Below are 23,137 nucleotides of genomic sequence, written 5' to 3'. Positions count from 1 at the left end.
GTGCAAAAACTTGGGGAAATAAGATAAAAAGTTTCTTATCTGAGTTGCGTAAATCACAAAATGGATCTATGATTTCAAAAGTCCAACAATCAAATTATGATTGGCTTATGAATCTTCAATATTCATTTGACATTTATATAGACCGATTAATTCCAATATAATTTTTAATATTTTCGATATTGAAGGTTGATTTATCATATATCGACTATTTCTAGATTGCTTGTTAACTTTTTGAAAATCACGTTATCGTGGTTTGAGACTAACAAGCACTATAGATCACCCTTTTCTCAAATTGTTATAAGCGTAAATATTTCATGCACTATACAAGGTTATATTTATAAAAAATTAATTTGGCCTTTAGATGTGGTGAGCTCTCCATCATGATGTAAAAAAGTTGCTCTAGTAACCGTTAATCCATTAATTTGTTTTATACCAATATTTATCAATTTTTGTATATTAGGTACCCTAACAATAAGCTAATTGATCTAGTTAATTAACTGAAAAAGAGCAGGAGAACGCATAATAAGGAGTATTAATTAGCTACCTAACTATAAGTGTGGAATTTTCACAGGCTATCCCTTTTTGTGACAGTTATTTAGTAAATAATTCTCTCGTATTTTATAGATTTTTTTTTAAAAAAACTTATTCACATCTGGTGTTTACACCAAGTAAATGCAATTTTTAGTTATTACGTAATTTTTTAAAGTAAAATAAATTATAAAATTAAATACATAGCATATATATATTGACTTGACATAGACAACCAATGCCATAAGTTTTACTTTTTTTTAATTATTATGATGTGAAGATCTCTTTTTGAATAGACTGAAAATTTTATGTAAAAATATTAGATGACGATTTAAAAGTTTGTAATGTTTTGTCTGTAGTAAATATATGAGCAAATATTTACAAAAATGTTTCTTTATTAGTGCTGAGGTTAGTCACGCAAACAAAATTGGAGTTTTCCTTTGTTCTCTCAGTAACGTATTCCATTCTCACTTGCTTTGTGTTAACAATGCTTTAGGGCAAAAAATTATACCGTATATTTAAGGTTTAATTCATATTATATATATAAATGAGTTTTATATATCTTAAATTTTCTTAATGAAAATTTTGACCTTGTCACTCATAAAAAGATGAGATATTTCCCATCCCATTCTTTAGCTCAAAGGCATGCTTTTTTAGGTTTCCTCCAATGATTCTAGCACCAAAATACTTGGGGACTAGCTCTAATATGATCCGATTTATATATATATTCAAGTAAATAAATTGTCGAGAACATAGCTATATAATACGTACATTTTAATGACTTGCGAATAAGAAAGTTGATATGATGAAGAAGATTGATCATTCCAAATTTGTAAAGTTTCATTTGCTTAGAACTAAAAAAAGTATATCAATTCCTCTTCTCTATAGTTAGAAAAACAAAAACTTTTATCTTACTATAGTTATTTTACAATATAGGAAACTAAATTAATCCAAAAGAAGACTAATTAATAAGCTAATCTAATTCATGTATAAAACAATCATTAATTTCACTAATAGAGCTTTGTTGAACAACCATGTTACCATCTTGAAGTACTTTTAATTCTCCTTCACTTGATAGAAGAGATTGCAACTCTTGCTTAGTAATAACAACTTTAATTCTTACAACTTCTGATGATGAACAATTTTTGCTACTACTTTCCATAAACATTACTTCATCAGCAAACTTCACCTTCTTTTTTACATGTTTTGTTTTTGGCTCTTGTAGAAGAGGTGATGACACTTCATGAACCTTCATTGGAGCTTTGTATTCAATGACCTTCTTCTTATCATTTTGCAAAAATACTATGCAATTTCCCATTGTTGTGTATTTGCTATATTTGTGTTGCTAGGGACTTGAGGTTTTACAAGTTTGAGTTTTTGAGTAAGATTGTTTAGAGCACACACTAGTTGCTCCTTTTATAAGGAAAAAAAAAAGCGTCAGAAAGTCTGTTTTTATATCATTTGAGTGGATACGGAATTTAAAATAATATAAATTTTTAAAAAAAGTTGTATGAATAAAACAAGTTACGAACATTTGTATGACTATAAATTCAGTATCTCATAAGAAAAAGTTAAACTTTGTTACTAAGTATGTAAATGTATCAATTCTTTTTTTAAAAATAGTATTGCATAAAATGACATTATACAAAATTTTATTATCAATGTATGTTAACGTGTTGTAATAGTTAACATATCTTGTTTCTTATTCGTTACTAATATTATTTTTTATGAACGATTATTTGTAGTTATCTGTCGTTAATTTTTTTTTAATTAGATTGAAATTAAATTTTAGTGGAAAGCTTACTAGCACTTTGGACCCCATCTTGTTGATTTTTGTTGCTGTGCAATTGAGGGGTCATGATCTGTATCATGATTTCTCTAAGATTTTCTTTTCAACACTTTTTTCTATTTTACAATCCTCCACTATATAAAAGTGAGAGATACAAGCCTACTTAGTTTTTTTTTCTTTGACCAAAAAATACATAAACGTGTTACTATATAAATACTTGTAATTAATGGTAAAATGATTATGAGAAAATTAACTGAAGTACATTAATACAGGTGATTTATTTGTCATAATTAGTAGTAAAACTTTTTTCTCTGTTGTAAAAATTATAGGTTTTTCCTGTTGAGATAAATGTCTGCTAATTGTAAACTATTTTTTTACAATGAAAAAAATAGGACAGGTAATCCAAGAAGACGTAGATCGAAAATTATAAGATTTTAAGTTTAAATAATTATTTTTATATGTTTTGTTGTGGTGAATAGAGATATGTCATGTTTATTATTAGTAAAAAGTGATAATATTTTATAGAATTAATTAAAATAAACGTAAAATAAGTTTGATTTACTGATTATAACATTTTTTTTAAAAAAAAAAAGGACCACTAACGCAAAAACTAAGTGATTTTGACAAAAATGCACTAAGAAATTATGGTGGTGGTCTCATTTGGACTTCTCTTTTTGTTTTTTTGTTTTTTTGGGTAGCAATATGTCTTTATGGCCATGATTTTCTAAACGAGGTCGGTTTGGGCTTCCAAAACCATCATTGCATTTCTAGTTTCTTTTACAACTTTCCCTTTTAAAATGAGTGAAATTTAAGATTGAATTTGAATATAATCAAGTTTTAATATGAGTGTCGAATATTAAATAAAAAAAAAGTGAAATGAATAGCTTTGTGAAAGAGATAATTATTGTAATTCATGCTTCTTCATACCTTGGTTTTTGAAATATTTTACTTGAGTCTGTTTGGTCATGCGATATGGTATCTTGATATGGAATCATGAGAGAAATTGAATTTTTGTTTGGACATGCGATATGAAATTCTTGTGTTTTGTTATTTTCTCATAAACCTAAAAATTCCATAAGTTCTAAAACTATTAAAATAGTCCCAATTGTTTGTTCAATATTATTAAATAAATAAATAATCATAAAATCGTATAATAAATTATTACAAAGTTATTTGTTCTCCACTTAAGTAATTATTTCATCAATGTATTTAAGTAAAAATGAAACATCTTTCACGGGCTCTTCAAGATTTTATTACTCAACAATCGTGGAGTGTGGGGTAAAGTGACTATATGTTAGTGAGAATAATAAATTTTATGTCGTTGAGAATAATAAATTAAAAAAAGTAATGATTTGATTATAAATTTTATTTACATGTGAAATAAATGGTAAGTAGATATAAATGTGGGGTTATTTTAACAAAATATAAACTCGTAAATCAATTTTGTATTAAAATAACTCAAAATTATGATATGGTATTCTCATATGATTCCATATTATGGTTTTTTGGAGAATATAGTATCACATCTCATGATATGGAATCATGAGATGAAATTAGCGTAGAATCACATGTCCAAACGTTGATTCTATCTCAAGATATCATATCGTGATACGACATCACATGGCCAAATAACCTACTTACTAGTCTATCTAAAAATAATCTCTCTATCTTCACAAATCACAAAATAGAAATAGGATTACACATACATCATTATTTCATATTTTACTACTTCTAAAATTATACTGATTATATTATTATTGTCGTAATCATTTATACCTTGTATTATGAAAAGCTAAGGAGCAAAGGGGAAGAATTAATTAGAACTAGAAATTAGAATTAGAATACTAGAAGCTAAGTCCCACACACTTATAAGGCATGATTATTTATTTTTTCACCATAAGACAAGTGTATGGGTTAGATGGCTTTTCCCCTTTATGGTTAGCACTCAACCATCATATATATATATATATATATATATATATATATATAGCAAATCCATACTTTTCCACCCTATGATCTTAAACTATTTGACCAGTCTTTAGGATCTAAGATCATTTGTGTCGTTTCACATTTCATGTCAATAGTGTCATTCATATTGAGTTATAATTATAATTAATACTTATTCAATTTCAATTTAAGTATCTTATATGTTTGATTAAGCACATTACTTAAAAAGAGATATGAAAAGGCTTTTGAATCTTATAATTTTAAAGTAAAAATGTATGGTCTTAAATTTATCGTACAAAATATTGAAAGAAATTTCATAAATATAAAAAAGACATCCTTATGAGACAACAAAAAAAAAGAAGCAAGATTAAGATGGAGGGTGAAAAATTATAAGAGAGCCTAACGTGAAAAGCTCGAATTTTTAATAAGAAGATTAATATCTGAATAACTAAATTTATCGTCAAAGAATTTCAAATGAACCACTGACAGAAAACCGGCTCCGCCGGCCAATGCTTCAACAATATAGGGGGACAACATTAGATACATATAGTTTTTAAATGAGGAGTTACAAGATATAATGATCTTTTTTGAAGTTTGGAGAGGCATGTATGGCCATCTTGCCCCCCTTAACCATACCTACTTTGTAAACTAACTTAACCACTAATTAAATTGAGATTTTTTTAACTTTAGAAACTTCAAGATATGAATCCATATTCATTGTTCAAAGAAAAGATGAAAGTCATATATATATATTTGGTGTGTTGGGTGGTCAAAACTAATTAAATTCGTAAATTAAAATATACAGACATATATATTATTATGTACATTAATCAAGTTATAATTTTTATCGATTTTAATTCAATCCTGCAATAATAACTAATACATATGTAACTGTTAGATTGAAATAAAAGTTATTAAGTTTATATGAATTCATTATTAAACTTCTAGACCTCTCATTAGATAGTTAACCCCTAAGTTTATTTGTAGCTAAATTCCTTTGACATATAACTTTTGCACTATCTTGCTTTTAATTTATGGTCTCTTTTTCACACACATTTATAAGTGCATGAGCAATGACTTGGGATCATAACCTCCACTCAAGAAATAGAAAAAAAAGGGTTTTTCCCACATTAAAGGTACTGTTAAGAAAAAATAAAGTTTTTTAAGAATGTTTTTTATATTTTTTTCATACGTGATTGATTAAAATTTTTGAAAAATATTTTTTATAGCAAAACAAATTTCCTAAAAATTAAAAAAGAAATTCAAGTGAACAAAACAAGCTTCATAATTAATACGGCTTATAGTCCTCATCCCCACCACGATCATATCCCCTACACCCTCACTTCATTTCAAGGCAAATATCTTAATTTAAAATTTATAAGTTTGGAGTCTAATTTTTTAAATATATAGATTCTAAATTAATAACTTTTATTATATTTAGATAAATATAAGATTTAAACACAAGCACTGGATTTAGTTTAATTAACGCATAGTCGATGTTTTAGCTCTGTCGCTACCTCGTCATCTCAATAACAGTCTAGATTATATATAAATATTTTAAAAATAATATCATTTGTTTACTTACCAAACACGAATAAGAAAACTATTTTATCTTTAAAATATTTTTTTTAAAAATCATAAAAACACCACCCTATAAGAAGTAATATTATGTTTATAGTAAGGTTTTCCATGTACATGGAATTAATTAATTGAATAAACTTATCTATCAATTTTCAAGACACTAAAAAATGGAAATAACCAAATCCATAAGATACTTTTCAAACTTATGAGACAAATATTCCCTCAAAAATCATTATTTCCCAACTAAAAAATGTCACAAGCTGCACTGCTTTTGCCACCCCATGATTTTTTTTATATAAAAAAAGCAATTTTTCAGTTAATTTTTTTTATTTTTCCTAATTTGTTTTTAACTCTTTTTGGAAAATATAATAATGGATTATTTTTGTGAACTTTTCAACTACTATGGATTTATTGGTTAGTAGACACAGACACTTGTCTTCTTTTTAGTGGGCGGCCACCGTAATTTGGACTATTTCATCATCAACATCTCACCTTTTGCTCATCAACATCCCGAATCCGTCACTCGTTTAATAAAAATGATCTAATTTAACTTAATATGAATTTTAAAAAATAAAAAAATATTTTTTAATAATTAAAGTTATGTCAAAACTCAAATATATCAAAATGTCTTTAAATATTAGTATGACTTTAAACAAAGAGAAACGTTCTTTTCAAACAGATCAAAAAGAAAAATACATCGCTTCTTTTTTATACAAAAGGAATATTATTTGTTTTAGATAAAATTTTCATTGTCAATGCATTTTAAGTGGAATCGAGAATTAGATCGGATTTAGAGTGAATTGTTTCTAAATAAATTAAAATATTAATGTTTAGTTATTACGCCATTAAATAAGTATTGAAAATTGTATTTTTAGGTAAAATTATCGTGGAAACTAATTGGACAAGTTGAATAACAATGAACCTAACTAAGCAAAATTTGATGATTTTTGGAAGATGAACAAATAAATTGAATAATTTTAATGATAAATTATTATTAGTTGAGTGACCATTTAAACATTCGACTTTTTTTGGTACTATATAATTTATAGTCTTTAATTTAGATTCTTCGAAATTTATTCCCACATACTATGCTTGAATTATTTATTTTCACCTTATATTACTAAGGCTCATCCAGTATTTAATAACTATCTCATTTTACTTTAGAAAAGTTATATACTTGTTAGTTAGAACCATCTACGAAGTTAAGATTTTTAAAATATGGTGTGCAACTAAAAAAAAGGAAAATGTATTTATTGGAAATTGATTTTCTAGTCCCAATTAACTTAGAGAGACCACGAGATTGTCTAGTTACTAATATACTCTCAACATATACAAAAATAGAAAAAAATTAAGTAGGAAAAACTATATAAATAGATCATAAAACCTAAAATAATTATATATTTATATTTAAATTCAACGTGGTTCAAAAAATATTTGTTCTCTCATAAATAATTACAATACATATTCCCCTAATAAGATTGTAACTAATACTAAATCAGTATCATATACATATAGAATATAATATATAATATTTATTTAGTACTAGTTAAACGAAATTAATTGAAAATATATAGTTTAATTATTTATTTGAGGTATGAATATAAAGAAGTATATGTTGATAATTATTTCTTTTTGGAATATTAGCTTATTTTCCCATGCTTTTTAGGCAAATATCACTGTGGATTAAAGATGGAAAAATTGTATATAATGACAAATTAATAAATCAAATTAATTGTTATAATCATCCTTTGATTTAATTGTGCCCCGTAGTAAACTATTTGTCAGTCACCTCTCTCCTTCAAACTCTCGCTCATCACTCTTTTCTCTTGCTCCATCTCTCACTCGCTTCCTCTCACTTTTATACAAGCACAAGTGTAAAAAATTTGATTCTATTTGTACAAAGCGAGAGGAAATTGTATAAATACATATGTTTTTGTTTTCCTCTCTCCCCTCTCCAGTTCTCGCTCGCCACTCTCCCTAATATCGCTCGCCACCCTCGCCTCTCTCGCTTATACAAACAGAAACGAAATGTATAAATTGTGTATTTTTTTGTATAAAGCGAGAGAAAATTGTATATACACATGCAAATACATATATTTTCGTCCTGGAAACTTATAATTATACAATAAAAACACTCCCCTTCCCAGTTTCTTTTGTCTTTCTCTTTCTCGTTTTATACAAATTCAAATTGTATATAATTTCTCTCTTTCTCATTTTATACAATTCAATTCAATTGTATATTTCCTGCCGAAGTCTCTTTTGTCTTTCTCTCTTTCTCATACAAATTCAAATTGTATATAATCATTCGATACACTTATAATTATACAATTCGTTTTGTACAATTCTCTGCCAAGGTCTCTTTGTCTTTCTAGTTTTATACACTTCGTTTTATACAATTCGCTTCAATTGTATATGTATAGCGAATTATACATATATATGTTTACTATAGAGTGTAATTATGCAAACTTTGCTATAGCATACAAATATAAATTTTATATTTGCTATATGTCATAGTTGTCCATTAAAGATATTACCTCATCTCTTAAGTGTATATATTTAGGCCTCTATTCGGCCCAAATTCGAAAATTGAGCCTTGGAATGGGCCACCCTCAGTTGTAGAAGCATAACTCAGGATATTATGAATACAAATTAATATCTCAAACATACCTAAAATTAAAGGTCAAACACAAAATAAAGATAAAAGTACAAATAACTCAACCGATTAAATTAAAAATAATTAATTACTCTATCTATTAAAAAAAATGTCTTAATTTCTTTTTTAGTCTATTTTAAAAAAATGATCCATTTTATTTATAGCAACATTTTAATTTCAACTTTCTTCATATTTGGTGTAACTGTAATTTAAAATCACAAAATTATTTTTTATTTTCTTTTAACTTTTATCCAAGTCAAACTAATAATATAAGACCTTGTAACCACTAAAAAGATTAAAAAATATAAATAGTGAATTGAAAAATCAATTTATTATAAAAATATCCACTTTGCACACTATAACATTTATAATGTTACAATCACTTTACAAGGACAAGTATCACCAACTAATGTAATTTTAGAGATATGAATTTCTCAAATAATGACTCAAACTAATTATTATCTCTCGTAAAATTACTTAAAAGAATATGATTTTCTGAAATACTAACTATCACATTAGTAATCAATTTATAATCTTTTCAATCAAAGGGAGCTAGAAATTTGAATATGAGTTCGGCAAATTCACTAGCTCAATAATGTTTGCTTGTTCAAAATTCTATTATTAACCCTTGAAATCGTTCACATTAAATTCAGAACTCATAAAATTAAAATTCTAATTTTTTTTTCGTCAATTGACAATACACTTAGAGTGGAATTTCCATGAAAGTGAGAGATGAGTATGAAGAGGAAATCACGTGGGTAAAGCTTTCGACAATGGCGAAGAATGGGCATTTTTTTTTCCTTATAAGGTAATACATGCATGCACGCAAATGGAGATAAGATCTCTTTAAGAAATTCGATACCTTATCAATTTCACTGAAGCATATCGATGAATTTGTCAATTGCGCCTTTTATTTCCTGTTCATTCGAGTATCAATTGAAAACGAAAAAAAGGGATTTTTCTCTTTTGTTCGATGTTCGTGTCGATTTCAATTTTTATTGGAGTATAGTTTTGTCCTTGTATTATGATTCTTATGCTTATTAGGTATTTGATGAAATGCTAGAATTTTGTTAATCAAGTAAAATTTGAAACTGCACATCTAGACACCTCATCTCATCTGATCGTCATTGTGTTTCGTGAATACTGTGATACGTAAATTTTGGAGGTGTATAGATGATCATTTTGTAAGTTGGAATATTTAATGAGAGACGAGTTGAAATGCGTAGATATGCAATACTTTTGGAGGTGTATAGATGATCATTTTGTAAGTTGGAATATTTAATGAGAGATGAGTTGAAATGCGTAGATATGCAATACTTAAAGTTAAAGTGCTTACTTGTCAGTCAAGTTTGAGTTTCTGTATTATGCCTGTAGTACAATAGAGTACCAATTTTCTATGTGAACCTTTATGAACTTTCATAGGGCAAGTAGTGGTTGTCTATATCATTTGTATAGTATTTCAACATTAATTCTTATAGGATGGATATATACTTGAAAAAGCTGCAATAATATGGGTATCTGATTGATTTACAGAACATTTTGTATTGAACCTGAAGGAATCTATCATTGCCAACTGACTAAAAGAAATCGTTTATTGATGTCGTCCTTTTTCTCTTATCTTTGTTGAAGAGCTCTGAATTGAGAAATAACGCTAGATTTTCTTATATTTTTCCATCGTTGTTCATCACCAAGGATTGCATTTATCCTAGCGATTGTTCGTGCATGTATTTAGACACATTTCAAAGAACTTATGATGGTTTGTGTGGTTAAACACTTCATTTTCAATAAAAGTGAATTCAGACGTGAATTGTGATAATTGCTTTTGATCTGAAGAAGTATTCACTATATTTCTGGAGTAGAAAATTGAGGAAAGTGCATTAGTTTTAGATATATGGAACATTCAACTGCTAAAGGTTACTCATATTTGTACTGCTAAAAATTATGCAACACAATACATTAGGTATTAGACCAACCAATGGTGTTACGGTATTGTATATAATCTACGCGTTGTTTTATTCCTTCCAAAAGGAGCATCAGCTCAGTTTCCCACATGTGGGTGTCAGATTGAGACATAATAATTCATGTTTTTACTTCTATGTGGAGATGAGATCTATCAATTCCAACTGAAACCATTTAAGTCAAGTTGCTTGCAATTAGAAGCAGCATCAGTTTGATCATCTGTGTTTAGGTCCAGCTTCGGAGCAAAGTAAGGCAGCTTATACTCTTGTGGTGACACCTGCTTCTCTGGTTTCGTTGAATCACTTCTGTCAGTTGCGGTTTGGTGAAAAAGTTTGATGTCTGCATCTATTCCGTTAAGTCTTTCATCAACATAGCTACTGTTAACATTCCGTTTTCCTCCTTGGATTCCAACATTCATTGATAAGTTGCTCCAGTTTGTTTCTTTGGCAAATTCTTTTTCTGTATCCTCATCTATTTTGGGAAACAATCTGTTTTCCTTGAGGTCGTCACGCCATCTTAGTGCAGTCTGCTGTAACCTGGTCTGATTTTCAATTTCTTCTGTACATGGTCGAAAGTTTAAATTCCTCAGGCCAAGTTGGTTATTATGCATTTCCTGCAGGTCCCTCAAGGGGCCTTCAGAGGAGGTTAAGCAGCTATCCATTGAACAATCTGCTAACCGCTGGGTTGCTTGTGTTTGTGGAGTGTGAAATCCTGAAAGTTCTTTTATCTCTGAAAATGCTGAATTCAGGCATTGGTTGGATACTTTGGACACCAAATCAGACAGTTGAACCTTAGCTGCCTCTAATCCAATTGTTCCCAAGTTTTGTGTTCCAAGAGTTTCTTGTGCTTTCTCAAGCACAGCCTGCAAATATTTCCCTTGAGCCTCTATCCTTAGCTGTAAATGTCGTTGCACCTAATCAGTTCAATTAGGCCTAATTTAGAATGCAGCAAGGAAAACTTTTCATCGACTTGTAAAGTTTTGGGTAGAAGATAAGTTATGCAGAGTCATAATTTTTAACAAAGTCTTAAAACAAAGCACTAAAAGTTGCTTAACGTATCTTCAGAAACTAGCAAGGAAAATTTACCGGTACTAGTAAAATTTGGCTAGAAGAAAACTTTATGGAGGTGTACATTGTTAAATCGTTTATTCTTATAACAAAATCACTATATTAGTTTAGGACTATTCAACTACATGATCAAGCTATCATTTTGTTGTCTTCTTTTCCACAGCTATGAGAAATTGTTTCTGGTTATCAATTAACCAGTGAAGTCTTCTTTCATGAAAAAGAAAATGCCTTATAAAATTACCATTATGTATTGCTTCTAGCTTTTCTTCAAACTATGACATACGAGGTCTCATCTTTTGCTACTTATGGTTCTAACATCTCTTATATAAGTTAAAATTTGCAACAGTTTCTTACCTCAAGCTGCTCATGAAGCCTTCTTTGGACATCAATTTGCATTTGTATTGCTTCACTTATTGGTATATTGCTGGACAAGAAAAAAATTGGTTGATATAGTGTAAGTATGGTTCAGACATGAAGTAGGATGACATTATTAACTCAATTTTGTTTGTCTTACTTGTTTGGTTGGTGTCCAATGCTTGGATTGCTCTTGGGGCTTCCAGTGCTCTCACATATTTTCTCCATACTTGCTGCTGCAATTATTTATAAACAATAAATCTTGGAATGTTTTCTCTCTGTAAAACAGTAGAAGAAGCTTTTTGGATTTATATATTCTTGAAAATTAATGGAATTCTTACCAGCTTTATTCACCCCGCTAATATTTGCTTGTCCATGGTGGTTCTTACTTAGCCTGTATTTCTGTGCAGCCAAAATAGAAGATTAGATTTTCATTTATTACTCAAAAAGTCTTGAATGTCAGGTTTGTTCTTCAATTATTTTGACATAAACAATTTTAAAGACCTTTGCAACCAAATGTTTTTTGTCCCGAATGGTTGTGTGGAAGCTATGATAGAAGCTTTTCAAGGCTCATTCTGTCCGTCTTGAAATGTCTAGTTTCTTAACATGTAAATTTGTGAACCATGGAAGTGGATAAAAAGTTAAAAACCAACCTGAAGATGGCTCTTTAAGTGGTACAAGGTTAGTCCCTGGATCCCCATAAGTTTCAGAACTGATTTTGGTGTGGCTTCTGCAATAGAAGAATGGTGGATATTTAATATCTCAGTCATAAGCAACATACATCTGGTGCTTATTCAAATTAACATATTTATGTGCACTTACTGTCTGCCCCACCAAGTTGTGTAACTGCTTCTATAAACCTCTCATGGAGGTCTGGTGTCCATTTCAATCTTGGTTTAGCATCCGTTGAAAGAACAAGCCCTGAGTCTCCATTGGCATTCCCACCTTGTAGGAACAGATGCCTTTCAGGGAAAGACATTCTTGTTGAAGGGTGCATGTTGGGAGCTTGATGGTGATGATGGTACATCTTCTAGCCTTGGGTATGAATATTTGGTTATCAGCGCGTAAGTCTTATGGTAAGATTTATAGGCATGATGGATGAATGAAAGTATATATCGCGTACCTAGAGGGAATCTGATGTCGCGTTCAGTGGCTCCAGTCTTGTCTTACTCTTGAATTACCAAGTAATGATTCTTTACTATTCTTCACTGTATATAGCATTGTCTTCCATTTGGTTAAATAAAGTTTTCTGCTACAGCTCAATATATCTCCTTGTTTTTCTTTGACCAAATCCAAACAAAAGACCCTACCCTGATAAGCAAATGAAGAGGGGGTGGTACAAAAGGCATAGCATCTTGGACAGGTCCAGCGGAACTAGATATGCTGGATCTAGGGTAGGTTCTGTGGGTTCAACTTAACCAATTGTTTTTAGGTCGAACCATGTCTACATAGGAAAAAATCATTTGAAATATATGCATATATTCATTCTGAACTCACCGACTCTAAATCCTGAATTTGCCTCTAACTCTAGACCAATTTAATTTTCATACCAGCTTAAGATAAAAAAATCTTGTCCTTCCAGTTTTACACATTTGTGGGTCCTGAATGCACGTTCGCTTTCTAATCTAAGGGAAAGGCATTATGCATTATATTCCTCTGCATTATAAGTTCATGAAACACTTACACACCTTACAATAGGTAAAAGAATTGATCCACCAATGACTTTTTCCTATGCACATATATTCTTTATCTGGCAAAGTTTGGGAACCATATTCCAAGAATTAATAGAGGAATATTTTTTTCCCTGATGGAGATTGGAGGAATCCACTATCTATGATGTCCTGAAAACCTACAAAACCATCTTCCTTTTCAAATGGATGATTCTGTTGACTGGAGCATCTAGTACTGGGTATTAGATACATGCAAGAAAGAAAAGGCGAAAAGGTAGGAAATGGTTGAGATGCTTCTCATATTGAACACCTAACCAAGAACAAATAATACTTTTTTTTCTTCAGTTTCAGTTTGTTTAGTTGTGGACATGATACATGCAATTAGTTGAGGATACATATTTTATCATGTCAGATTGACTATAGCTTGTCTTGGCAAATAAAGATAATATGAAGTCTTAGATTTTCTGAATCTCGTGCTGTATCAAATCCTCTGCTACTCATACATTGCTTCTTATTTATATGTCAAGCCATGTCGTGCTATTCAATTCCTTTCCCCATATCTGATAACTCTAGATGTATACTGGCATATATTCATTTGTGATATGAGAAAAACATCATCTAATTTTATGAAGTGTAATCTCCCTTCGAGGTCCTGCATGAAATTCTTGATCGGAAGGAGGGTGGACAACCTCTACATGGTATCAGAACAAGCATGCCGGCATTGGATGGTTAATGATTTTAGTTGCAATATCTTGGCCTGTACCTAGTGATATGAAACTTCCTGAATATCTTGAGCATCCTTTCCATTCTATGCTATTTTAAAATATGTGAATATTGAAAAGGGAAGAAGAAATAAAATAAAAAGATATAGTGGAGAGATGCTTCTTCGCTTTGTCTGAAGGCTAGGAATCAAATGAAGAATACTTTCTTGTTCTCTCCTTCGATAAATTTGGTACTTATTCTGCGTGGATAGCCCTAAAATAGAGAGAAGAGGTCCTCTAGCTAAAAGTTTTCTATTCCTTTTGGTATGAAATGACCCCTTTCTAAAAGAAGAAATAAAGGAATGTACTTCCATACTTGTTTGATGGAAAACATGACAACTCGCAAATGGAAGATCCCAATTTACCTTTCACTTAAGTCTTAATTGGATTTGGAGGTACCCTTGGTGAATCTATATATCCTGGCCTTACAAGATAACTTTACATTCTTTTGTGCTGTTTATGGGTTAAAACGTGTCCTTACACAACATAAAGATACGGGTTGCTTTGTTTGTAATCATAGTTCTATTTCTTTGGACGTATGTTGAATATCTAGTTTTCTTCTAAAATATAACATCCTTATAATTTGTGTAACTCTTTGTTCCCTTCTTTTTATCTGCTAAGTATTTCTAGGGAAAATTAGGGAATCGTACTAAGCTTCTTTTGAAAGGCTTAGCCTATTTTGCACCTCTGTTTCGTTTACTTTGTTTTATAAGTGTATATCTGCATCATATTTGCAGATAGGAATAAATTAGAGACTATTACAACGAGTAAAAAAGAGTATGGTGTATGTAGAGATACTGTATGCAGCTGCTTAGTATAAATTGAGCTGTGCAGCATTTCAATCTATAGTATAGATATAGATGATATTATTGGACAATTTTTTCAAAGGAGAATCTTGTTTCTCTTTTGTAATCATTTTCCATCAAGGAATCGATCCTCGAGATCACTAATACTTTGAACATTATCTTGGATCAGTTCTAATTTCATTTAATGTTATGATATGTTAGTTGAAAATCATGACACACCCTTTTTTTCATGTTGCTAATGGATTAAATCCTGGATATCAATACAGCCTATTAAAATAAGACAGAATATTATCAACTGATGAACAGCCAATGTAGAATAAATTCGCATGGAGCTTAGGGGTCTGTCTACCCATGGCTATTGACAATATAAGTTAAAATGTGCAGCTGTTAACCAAAATGAGGTTATTGCTTTGAATATTTTTTAAAAAATGCCAGGTGTCGAAAGGGAAAAGAATTTGACATTATTATTGGTAGTTTTATGTCATGTATGTTTGATTAGGTACGATTTTGATAGAAAATAAGTGAGAACTCCTCATTTGAAAATGATATGCATATTTTGTTTTCAGTTGAACTTTTGCAGAAGAAAAAAAGAATCAGTTGATTCTGATATGATAGAATATTTTATGGAGTTTGGAGGAATGCATTTTGTGAGCAGTTTAAAAGGAATCTATCACAACCTTCACTTAAAGTGGCGAAAAGAATCACAACTGTTTTGCTGGCATGGTGGCTACTGGCTATGATGATAAGTAACTTTTGTGATCTCATGGTTTGCTTCTTATCATTAATCAATGTTTAAGAGTTTTTAAGTTCTTGATGTTCAGCAGACGTTTTTGCACCGTGAAAATGGTTGGTTAATAACGTAGTTTTATTAGAACTTGTACCTGCTACCTCTCATCAACACATGTACCAAGTGACTGTCTATAAGGGCTTAAACATATTGAACTAGAAAGACTTAAAATATCGAAATAAGTTATCTAGAATTCCTTCTTCTTTAATGTGTTTCTATACATATATATGTTGGAAATTATGTAAAAAAATTCTTTCTTTAAGTACTCTTTTCTTAATTTTTCGAGGGACCACCTCAGCTTCTCCAAGGGAAAGGATGAACAGAGAGGACTGCGCATTGGGGAGCTTTTCTCCTCGCAAGGTAAACAAAACCTAGTACTACCAATATGTAAAGAAATAGATCGTGGGTCTAACTCGATCGCAAAAGCTATTTATGATGGGAGGATTGTCCAAGTCCATATAAGGAGACACACTCATATCATTAACCACCGATGTGAGACTTTTTCATTCTTCAACACAATATTTTTAACCCTTCAAGAAAATTACTTGTAATGTTATTCATCCAGACAAACTTTCATTTGATAAGTGTTGAATTCTTTTCTACTTTTTGTATTCTAAGTCTTCCTTCCCTTATCGTAAACAATGAACTTTTGTTTGATGATATGCGAGATTTGTAAGTAGTTTTATGTTTCCATATCAAACCGTATCTGCTACAACCATGTTGTAACTTTGAGTTCATGTCTCTTTGAAGCAGGGGCGGAGGCTGGATTCCAAAAATGCTAAAATGTCACATCTGAACCAGCTTTGTAAGTTGCCACTACTCTAGCAGCTTTCCTTATGTTAATGAGATTAAGGATCAATATATAATCAATATATATACACATTATTAAAATATTCACCTACACACCGCGTAACTTTTCAATTGGGCCAATGTGGCTCTGCCACTGCTTTAAAGGACGCAAAGCGCTTTTCGAGAATGTCAAACAAAAGTACTTAACTTATCTTTAGTGTTGCCAGAAAGCCATGACTGCTGTTTCTCTCTTTGGACATGCAGTTTAGAGTTAGAAATAGACTTGGCTTTTTACCATCCAATCTATTTTGTTCCTCTAATTATCCTCTACTGTTTCCTTTGTGTTACTTGCAAATGATATATTCTCCACTTTAAATAAGAGAACATGTGCTCTTGTTCTTTCTTGTACTTTCATTTCCTTTTGAGGTTAAGTAAAAATTTTACTTCGAAAAAACAAGATGAAACTCACAAAAAAAGAAAGATAAGAGCATTTAGAATCAATCATTTAGTCAATGATTGGTTAAAAATTGAAAGAAAAAAAAAGATAGAAATGACCACAGAATGATATTCCCTGCAAGGAAAAAGGGATTCTGTTGTGAGGAGATAATATAAAGTTGGATTCTGGGGAATGGAATTTTAGAATCTTAACTCAAAACTGAAGCCATAGGTTGTACTCGTCCTAAGGTCAAGAATTTCTTGGCCGATATTTCACATTCGAATGAAATGGACCTGAATAAAATTAATCTAAAACATAGTAGGGTGAATACTTATTCGTGTTCATATTATTCGATTCCAACTAATGCAGAAATAAGAATAGTTGATTGCTTGTTAATTAGTTGAAACATTTTAGATGCTCCTAAACAAACAACATGCATATAATCTATGATTTTATCCTCCAATATAATTTGCCCAACATTTTAAATGCTTTGAGATATATTTATTTATGTTTTGCTTATAATAGAAAGAACATAAGGAAGAATCAAGGTCTGCTGGTCATAGGTATTATGGTGTTGCTTTGAGAAGGAAACTGTGACAGAAAACTGTTTGTGTATAATTTTAATTTTTTTAATGATTATTTTCAATATACTTCATTATGAATATACCTCATAGAGATTTGTTAGTGTAAGACTTCAATCCTATAAAAAAAAAAAAAATTGGAGTCTTGACCTGACTCTACTGTACAGGAAATCCATCTATCTTATATTTGTATGGTTTAGCTTTAGTTGTTTTCACTAAATAGATTCTTTGAGACCATATATTCTAATAGAGCTAGAAGCACTTCATTATAATGTTTGTTTCTACAAAAGCACCACTTGTCTTTGGTTTTTATTCGGTATTCAGTACTCGCTTTGAATCCCCGAATTAGGAAAATTTATTTATCTAAAGGTTGAAGAACTCTATCCATCTCACCACAGCCCAAATGGTTGGACTCACCACTTTAGAGCCACTTCAATTCAAGCCAAAGACCTACCTTATCTTTGTGAGATTTGAATTATATGTGCCTAAGTTAGTGGAAAATGCACCATTAGGGCTTAGGCAGTGGAAATTTCGGTAACATGGTCTAGTGGTCAATGAAGTGGATTGAAAATCATAGGTTCTCAGGTTTAAATCTCAGCAAAAGCGCAAATTACTCAATCCTGACACAGAGAGGTAACGGCAATAACAAACTCTTATGAGTCTGGCAATAACAATGAGTATAATATGAATTCCTTAATGAGGATTCTTGAGGAGTGTGTTAACTCATAAGTGAATTCAGTTAGCCTCGAAAATGGATGGTGCTTAAGTGCTCAATCTAGCTACACCTGGTGTCTGGGCTAGTGCCTGACCCCGATAAATAGGAGGCAAAAATACTAGGTGATTTTTTAACATGTGTCTATCCTTGTGGGAAATATATAACATGTTTTTGTGGAATTAATTGAAGTGCATTCAATCTAACGCGGACACTATAGGCAGAGATAACAAGTATCCTATGAAACTACTCGAGATTCGTGCCCATAGTAACAAATATTCCCTAAAACATTTTGCATCATTTATGTGACTAATTCAGCTACTAGAATATGAGATGATATCATTAGATACTCATTGCTACACAATTAGGACCCTCTAATCTTTTATGCAATTGGAACTTAAGAGCGTTGGTCCTTGTTATTTTAACTTTGATTATCATTCAAAAAGGAACAAAATTATGCACATGTCAAGTTTCAATTTGTGTCTCTAAATTTGATCAAATCAATGCTTTAGAATCAAATGCTCTACAAAATATTGTTAGATTTCTCCGCAATTTTGAGATTCTAATACAGGTGACACTCTCCCATGCATTTACAAGAGGAACTCAGTTATATGCTGATTCATGTTGTTGGTTTTTTATAATTATGGTGTTTGGATCAGTTTGTGTGTACCTCAATTAATTTAGTAAAATACTTTTGTTGGGGAGTTTGTTCAAGGGCAAACAAAATAAATTCTACTAGTTTATGGTCTAATTACATGCTTTTCTGCGAGTTTCAAAATTATCATTCGTGTTAGATTTTGATTCTCAAATATATGTATCTGAATTGTCCAGATACATGTATTTTGAATACATGAGTTCGAAAATAGGTGTTATTTATTTTAGATACACTTTGTTTATCTAAGTGGACTCATATATGCATGTACTGCTGCCTCTCTCGCTCGCTTCTTTTCATATTTGTTTGTATCTCAACATGTATATTTGTATGTATTTGAGATACAATAACTCTCTTGCTCGTCTACCTCCTATCTCATATTTCAGAGTGTGTATAATAACAAAATATATGTATCTAAATGTATCTAATATGAAATTATTAACTAATGAGACCGCAAGCATAAATAGGTGTAAAAGTACAACTTTGACATATATTTTATTCATCAGACAAAAATTTCTTACCTTTTGACCCACTTTGGATGCATTTTACAATTTACCATATCTTACTGAATTGTGCTATCATAATAAATATAATATTTAAATAGATTACATTATTTTTTATCGCTTTATAATATCACATACCAACAATTTGAACAATAAGCTTCTAATGTTATAACAACCAAAAAAAGATAAAAGGTAAGTTATCGTAAACAAATAAAATGATTAAATAAAAAGTAAGAGTTAAGGGAAAGAATTTCTATCCCATCGAATTGATGATTACATAAAAATCATAAACTTTTCATTCTTCTATAACAACAAATCCAACACTAATAAGTAACATATAACAATGTTTAAACCATAATCAAAATAAATAACATTATATTTAAAATAATAATAACGATAACGTAACAATTAACAACCATCCAAAAACAAGTTGTTACAAAACATGGTACCTGCCCCAATGAACTTTACGTGTGGAAAAAAACAAAAGATATACTACTCCCAATCAATGAACAATAATATAGTTTATTATATTGTCAAATATAATATATACTAGTACTAGAAAATATGGGGTTTGAAAAAATGGACAATTCTAGTTATGTCTCATTAATGTTCTTAATTATTTCAATTCTTCAAAATTAAAGTCAATCATAGTGACTAATGACCAAATCCTAGATTAAATTAACAGCAAGGATATTATAGCTCAAGAAATTAAAAACAAAATTAAAAATATTCATATTGACTAAATTAAGACCATCCTTATATATTTTTTCCCCTTGATATCAATTGAGCATTTTATTCATCTTTTTGCAAAAAAAAAGAAAAGAAAAAAGAAAATATATATATATATATATATATATATATATATATATATATATATATATATATATATTCAAATAGACTTATAGAGTTAATCGAACTAACTTATACGTATTTTTTTAAAAGTTTATTTACGTGTTTAGTAATCTTAAAAGTTTTTATAGACCATGTGGTTTATAAGCTAACTAAAATCCACTATTCATTTTTTAAAAGCAAGAATAGGTTATATATATAAGGATTTATCAATAATTTTAACATAGAAAATGAATATCAACAACTTTTACCGAATATACTAGCGGGTTATTATCAATTTCAATATTTTTATCTAGCTACATATATAATTATATATGTATTTATAAAATCAATTTCAGTATTTACTACTTCAATCAGAAACTTATTTTGATGAACAAAGTAGGACTATGACATGATTTTTTGAAAGAAAATCAGACAAAATCCAAAAATATTAAAACATAAATTTTGAAAAAGGAAAGGGAGAAAACGTCTTGGACCCTTCATGAAATAATGAAAGCTTGCCCATGACTTAGTTTTAATCAATAATTTATATAATAATGTTTTGTATAGAAAAATAAATTATACAAAAATTAATATGGGGACGAATTTGATTTCGTATTCATATCCACTGTGTGATATAAACTCTAATTGTTATATAAGTTTTGATTGTACAATAATAAGTTTTTTTTAATATATCGAAAATTAAAATTGTTTATAAGTTATATTGCTTAAATCTTTTAAAAGCAAAAAGAATTATAGTTTTAATCGCCTTTTTTATTAGTAGTAGATCTTTAATTGTTGGATGTTTGCGTATTTATTTGACTTTCTTTAGATAGGTATGATATTCGTCTTGATAGCATTAAGTAAATATTTAAACTTTTTATTAATTACCTAAAAATTAAAATGAATTTTAGTAGACTTGAATTTATTGTTGTTACAGTTGGACTTAAAGAAAAAAGGTAAAGTTGAAGATATCAGTTTATTAAAATTTAACAAAATATTTGTATTTTATTTATCAATAATATATAAATAATCATAAATTTATATATTTAAATTATCAGTCCGGTATGGTTATTTTTAAGGTTATTTTTTTTGTAAAATCAAAACCAAATCAAATAGTATCAATTTTCAAAATTTAAAATCAAACCAAACCAAATATTAATTTTTCTTAATTGATTTGGTACGAATTATGGTTCAACTTAATTTTATAATTATAACCATGAACAACCCTAATTATCACATCTTTATTCTTGCCACAGAAGATGTTCAAGACCTATAATTTTTTGGAATAAACTTATATACACTATAGTTTAAGGATTTATTAGACCATATTCGATTCATCTTTATTTTATCTTTGTTCTCTATATCTGGAGGGCAAAGTATCTCTCTCTTTATAGAGATATGAATAGTAGTTCTTCAAACTTGGAAGCTATTATTTACACTTTTCATTTTATTATTTTGGAATGAACGTATTATTATACTAATAATTTCGCTAATTAAATATTTAATATTCGTAATTCTTTTAAAATATAATATAATATTTTTAAAAATATACTATTCAAAATATATTTTCATCCCGAATTAATAATATGTTTTTTTTTTTAACTTTCGTCACTTATATAATTTGAAAACTTTCAATTTGAATAATTCTTAGCTAGAAATTTAAAAATTAGGACAAAAATATTTATTTTTAACTTCATAATGGATAGAGCATTTAAGGGAGCAACCTAATAATCTTAAAAGTTGAGTATTTATATAATATTTATATTATTGCATTTCTTTTTGTTTCAGGAAGCTTTTTATTATTATTATTATTATTATTTGTATTTTCACTGTTAAAGAGAATACAGATGAAGAAGGAGGACTAGGCCTGGCCTTCTTCCGTACAAATTGCATTTGTAAGCCTTTTAGGCTAATAAGCAAGAAATTGGATTCACACAAGTGACAATAAAATTATTTCTTAATGATTTTAATTTTATTTAAATTATCTATTAAAAAAATTAAATCAAGAGTTGATTGTCTAATAAAATAAAGAATGCTATATTTATTTTGACGTGAACTCGATATTTTTTATTCAAAATTTTATATATATCTTAAGAGATCTAATAGATGAGTAGAAATATTTATTATAATAGACTAATTTGAAATGGTTTATTATAAATAATTAATAAAATTGTATATCCATTTCTGTGTATCTATAATTGAGTTTAATTGTCTATTTGCAAAATATCAGACCAACGTGGAAGCAGCGCCTGTGAAGCAAATTCATGTGATGACGCTCAGTTGTGTCTTCGACAGATTGTACCTTTTTTTGAGCTCCCATTATTTCCTCTTCTCCCTATGTGCATGTTTTTCGGATTTTATCGAAAATAATTTTTCTATTTTATGAAAATAGTAGCAAATTTATATGCGATATAAAGCATGTGAAATTATGATATTTTTTTATAAATTAGGTGTTATGTGTATATATATTTTAAAATTAATATAATATTATATGTTGATATTCATGCATGATATAAGAAGGCGAAATAGCGCAGTTGATTAAACATTGAGTTTGTTTAATTTACTTGATTAAACGTTGAGTTTGTTTAATTTACTTACATGTTTATAGAGCAATTGTCACTTAATACGTTTTCTCCTGCTTTTTTTAGTGGTGCAATCATATTTTGTCGAATTTAAATTTGTGTTTGATATAGAGATAATATACATGTGTATATTTTATCTTTTTCAGATA

The 23,137-nt window shown here is 29.3% G+C and overlaps 1 protein-coding gene and 1 long non-coding RNA gene across 5 annotated transcripts; one reads left to right on the top strand and one right to left on the bottom strand.

Annotated features, from left to right (window-relative positions):
- Window positions 1–10,318: 10,318 nt before the first annotated feature.
- Window positions 10,319–14,330, bottom strand: LOC101257914 (myb-related protein 2). Of its 4 annotated transcripts, none has more exons than XM_069290536.1 (7): window positions 13,002–14,330; window positions 12,701–12,913; window positions 12,532–12,608; window positions 12,220–12,280; window positions 12,039–12,114; window positions 11,879–11,948; window positions 10,319–11,352 (listed from the first exon to the last, which is right to left on the bottom strand). In XM_069290536.1, exons 2-7 carry the CDS (start codon window positions 12,903–12,905, stop codon window positions 10,612–10,614), a joined length of 1,230 nt encoding a protein of 409 aa, XP_069146637.1. In that variant the 5' UTR covers window positions 12,906–12,913; window positions 13,002–14,330; the 3' UTR covers window positions 10,319–10,611. The 4 variants fall into 4 exon arrangements, with proteins under 4 accessions (XP_069146637.1, XP_010312231.1, XP_010312230.1 ...); XM_010313929.4 differs by having other exon boundaries at window positions 10,319–11,370; window positions 13,002–13,541; XM_010313928.4 differs by lacking the exon at window positions 13,002–14,330 and having other exon boundaries at window positions 10,319–11,370; window positions 12,701–12,965.
- A 1,795-nt stretch (window positions 14,331–16,125) lies between these two features.
- Window positions 16,126–22,868, top strand: LOC109121215 (uncharacterized). The gene is made up of 3 exons (XR_003244049.2): window positions 16,126–16,262; window positions 16,656–16,707; window positions 22,637–22,868. It is a non-coding gene; the product is annotated as an uncharacterized lncRNA (long non-coding RNA).
- Window positions 22,869–23,137: the final 269 nt, after the last annotated feature.

Source organism: Solanum lycopersicum, chromosome 10 (genome assembly GCF_036512215.1).
Source record: "Solanum lycopersicum chromosome 10, SLM_r2.1".
Taxonomy (NCBI): Eukaryota; Viridiplantae; Streptophyta; class Magnoliopsida; order Solanales; family Solanaceae; genus Solanum; species Solanum lycopersicum.
This window is presented reverse-complemented; position numbering and strand designations above follow the sequence as displayed.

Bases quoted from the DNA above. Each gene is read 5' to 3' on its own strand.
- LOC101257914 (XM_010313929.4), bottom strand. From the start codon at position 12,905: ATGTACCATCATCACCATCAAGCTCCCAACATGCACCCTTCAACAAGA. The intron at 12,281-12,531 runs GTTGGTTTTTAA...TTGGCTGCACAG, and splicing joins ACTTAAAGAGCCATCTTCAG to AAATACAGGCTAAGTAAGAA. The intron at 11,371-11,878 runs GTAAGAAACTGT...TGAACTGATTAG, and splicing joins GGCTTCATGAGCAGCTTGAG to GTGCAACGACATTTACAGCT.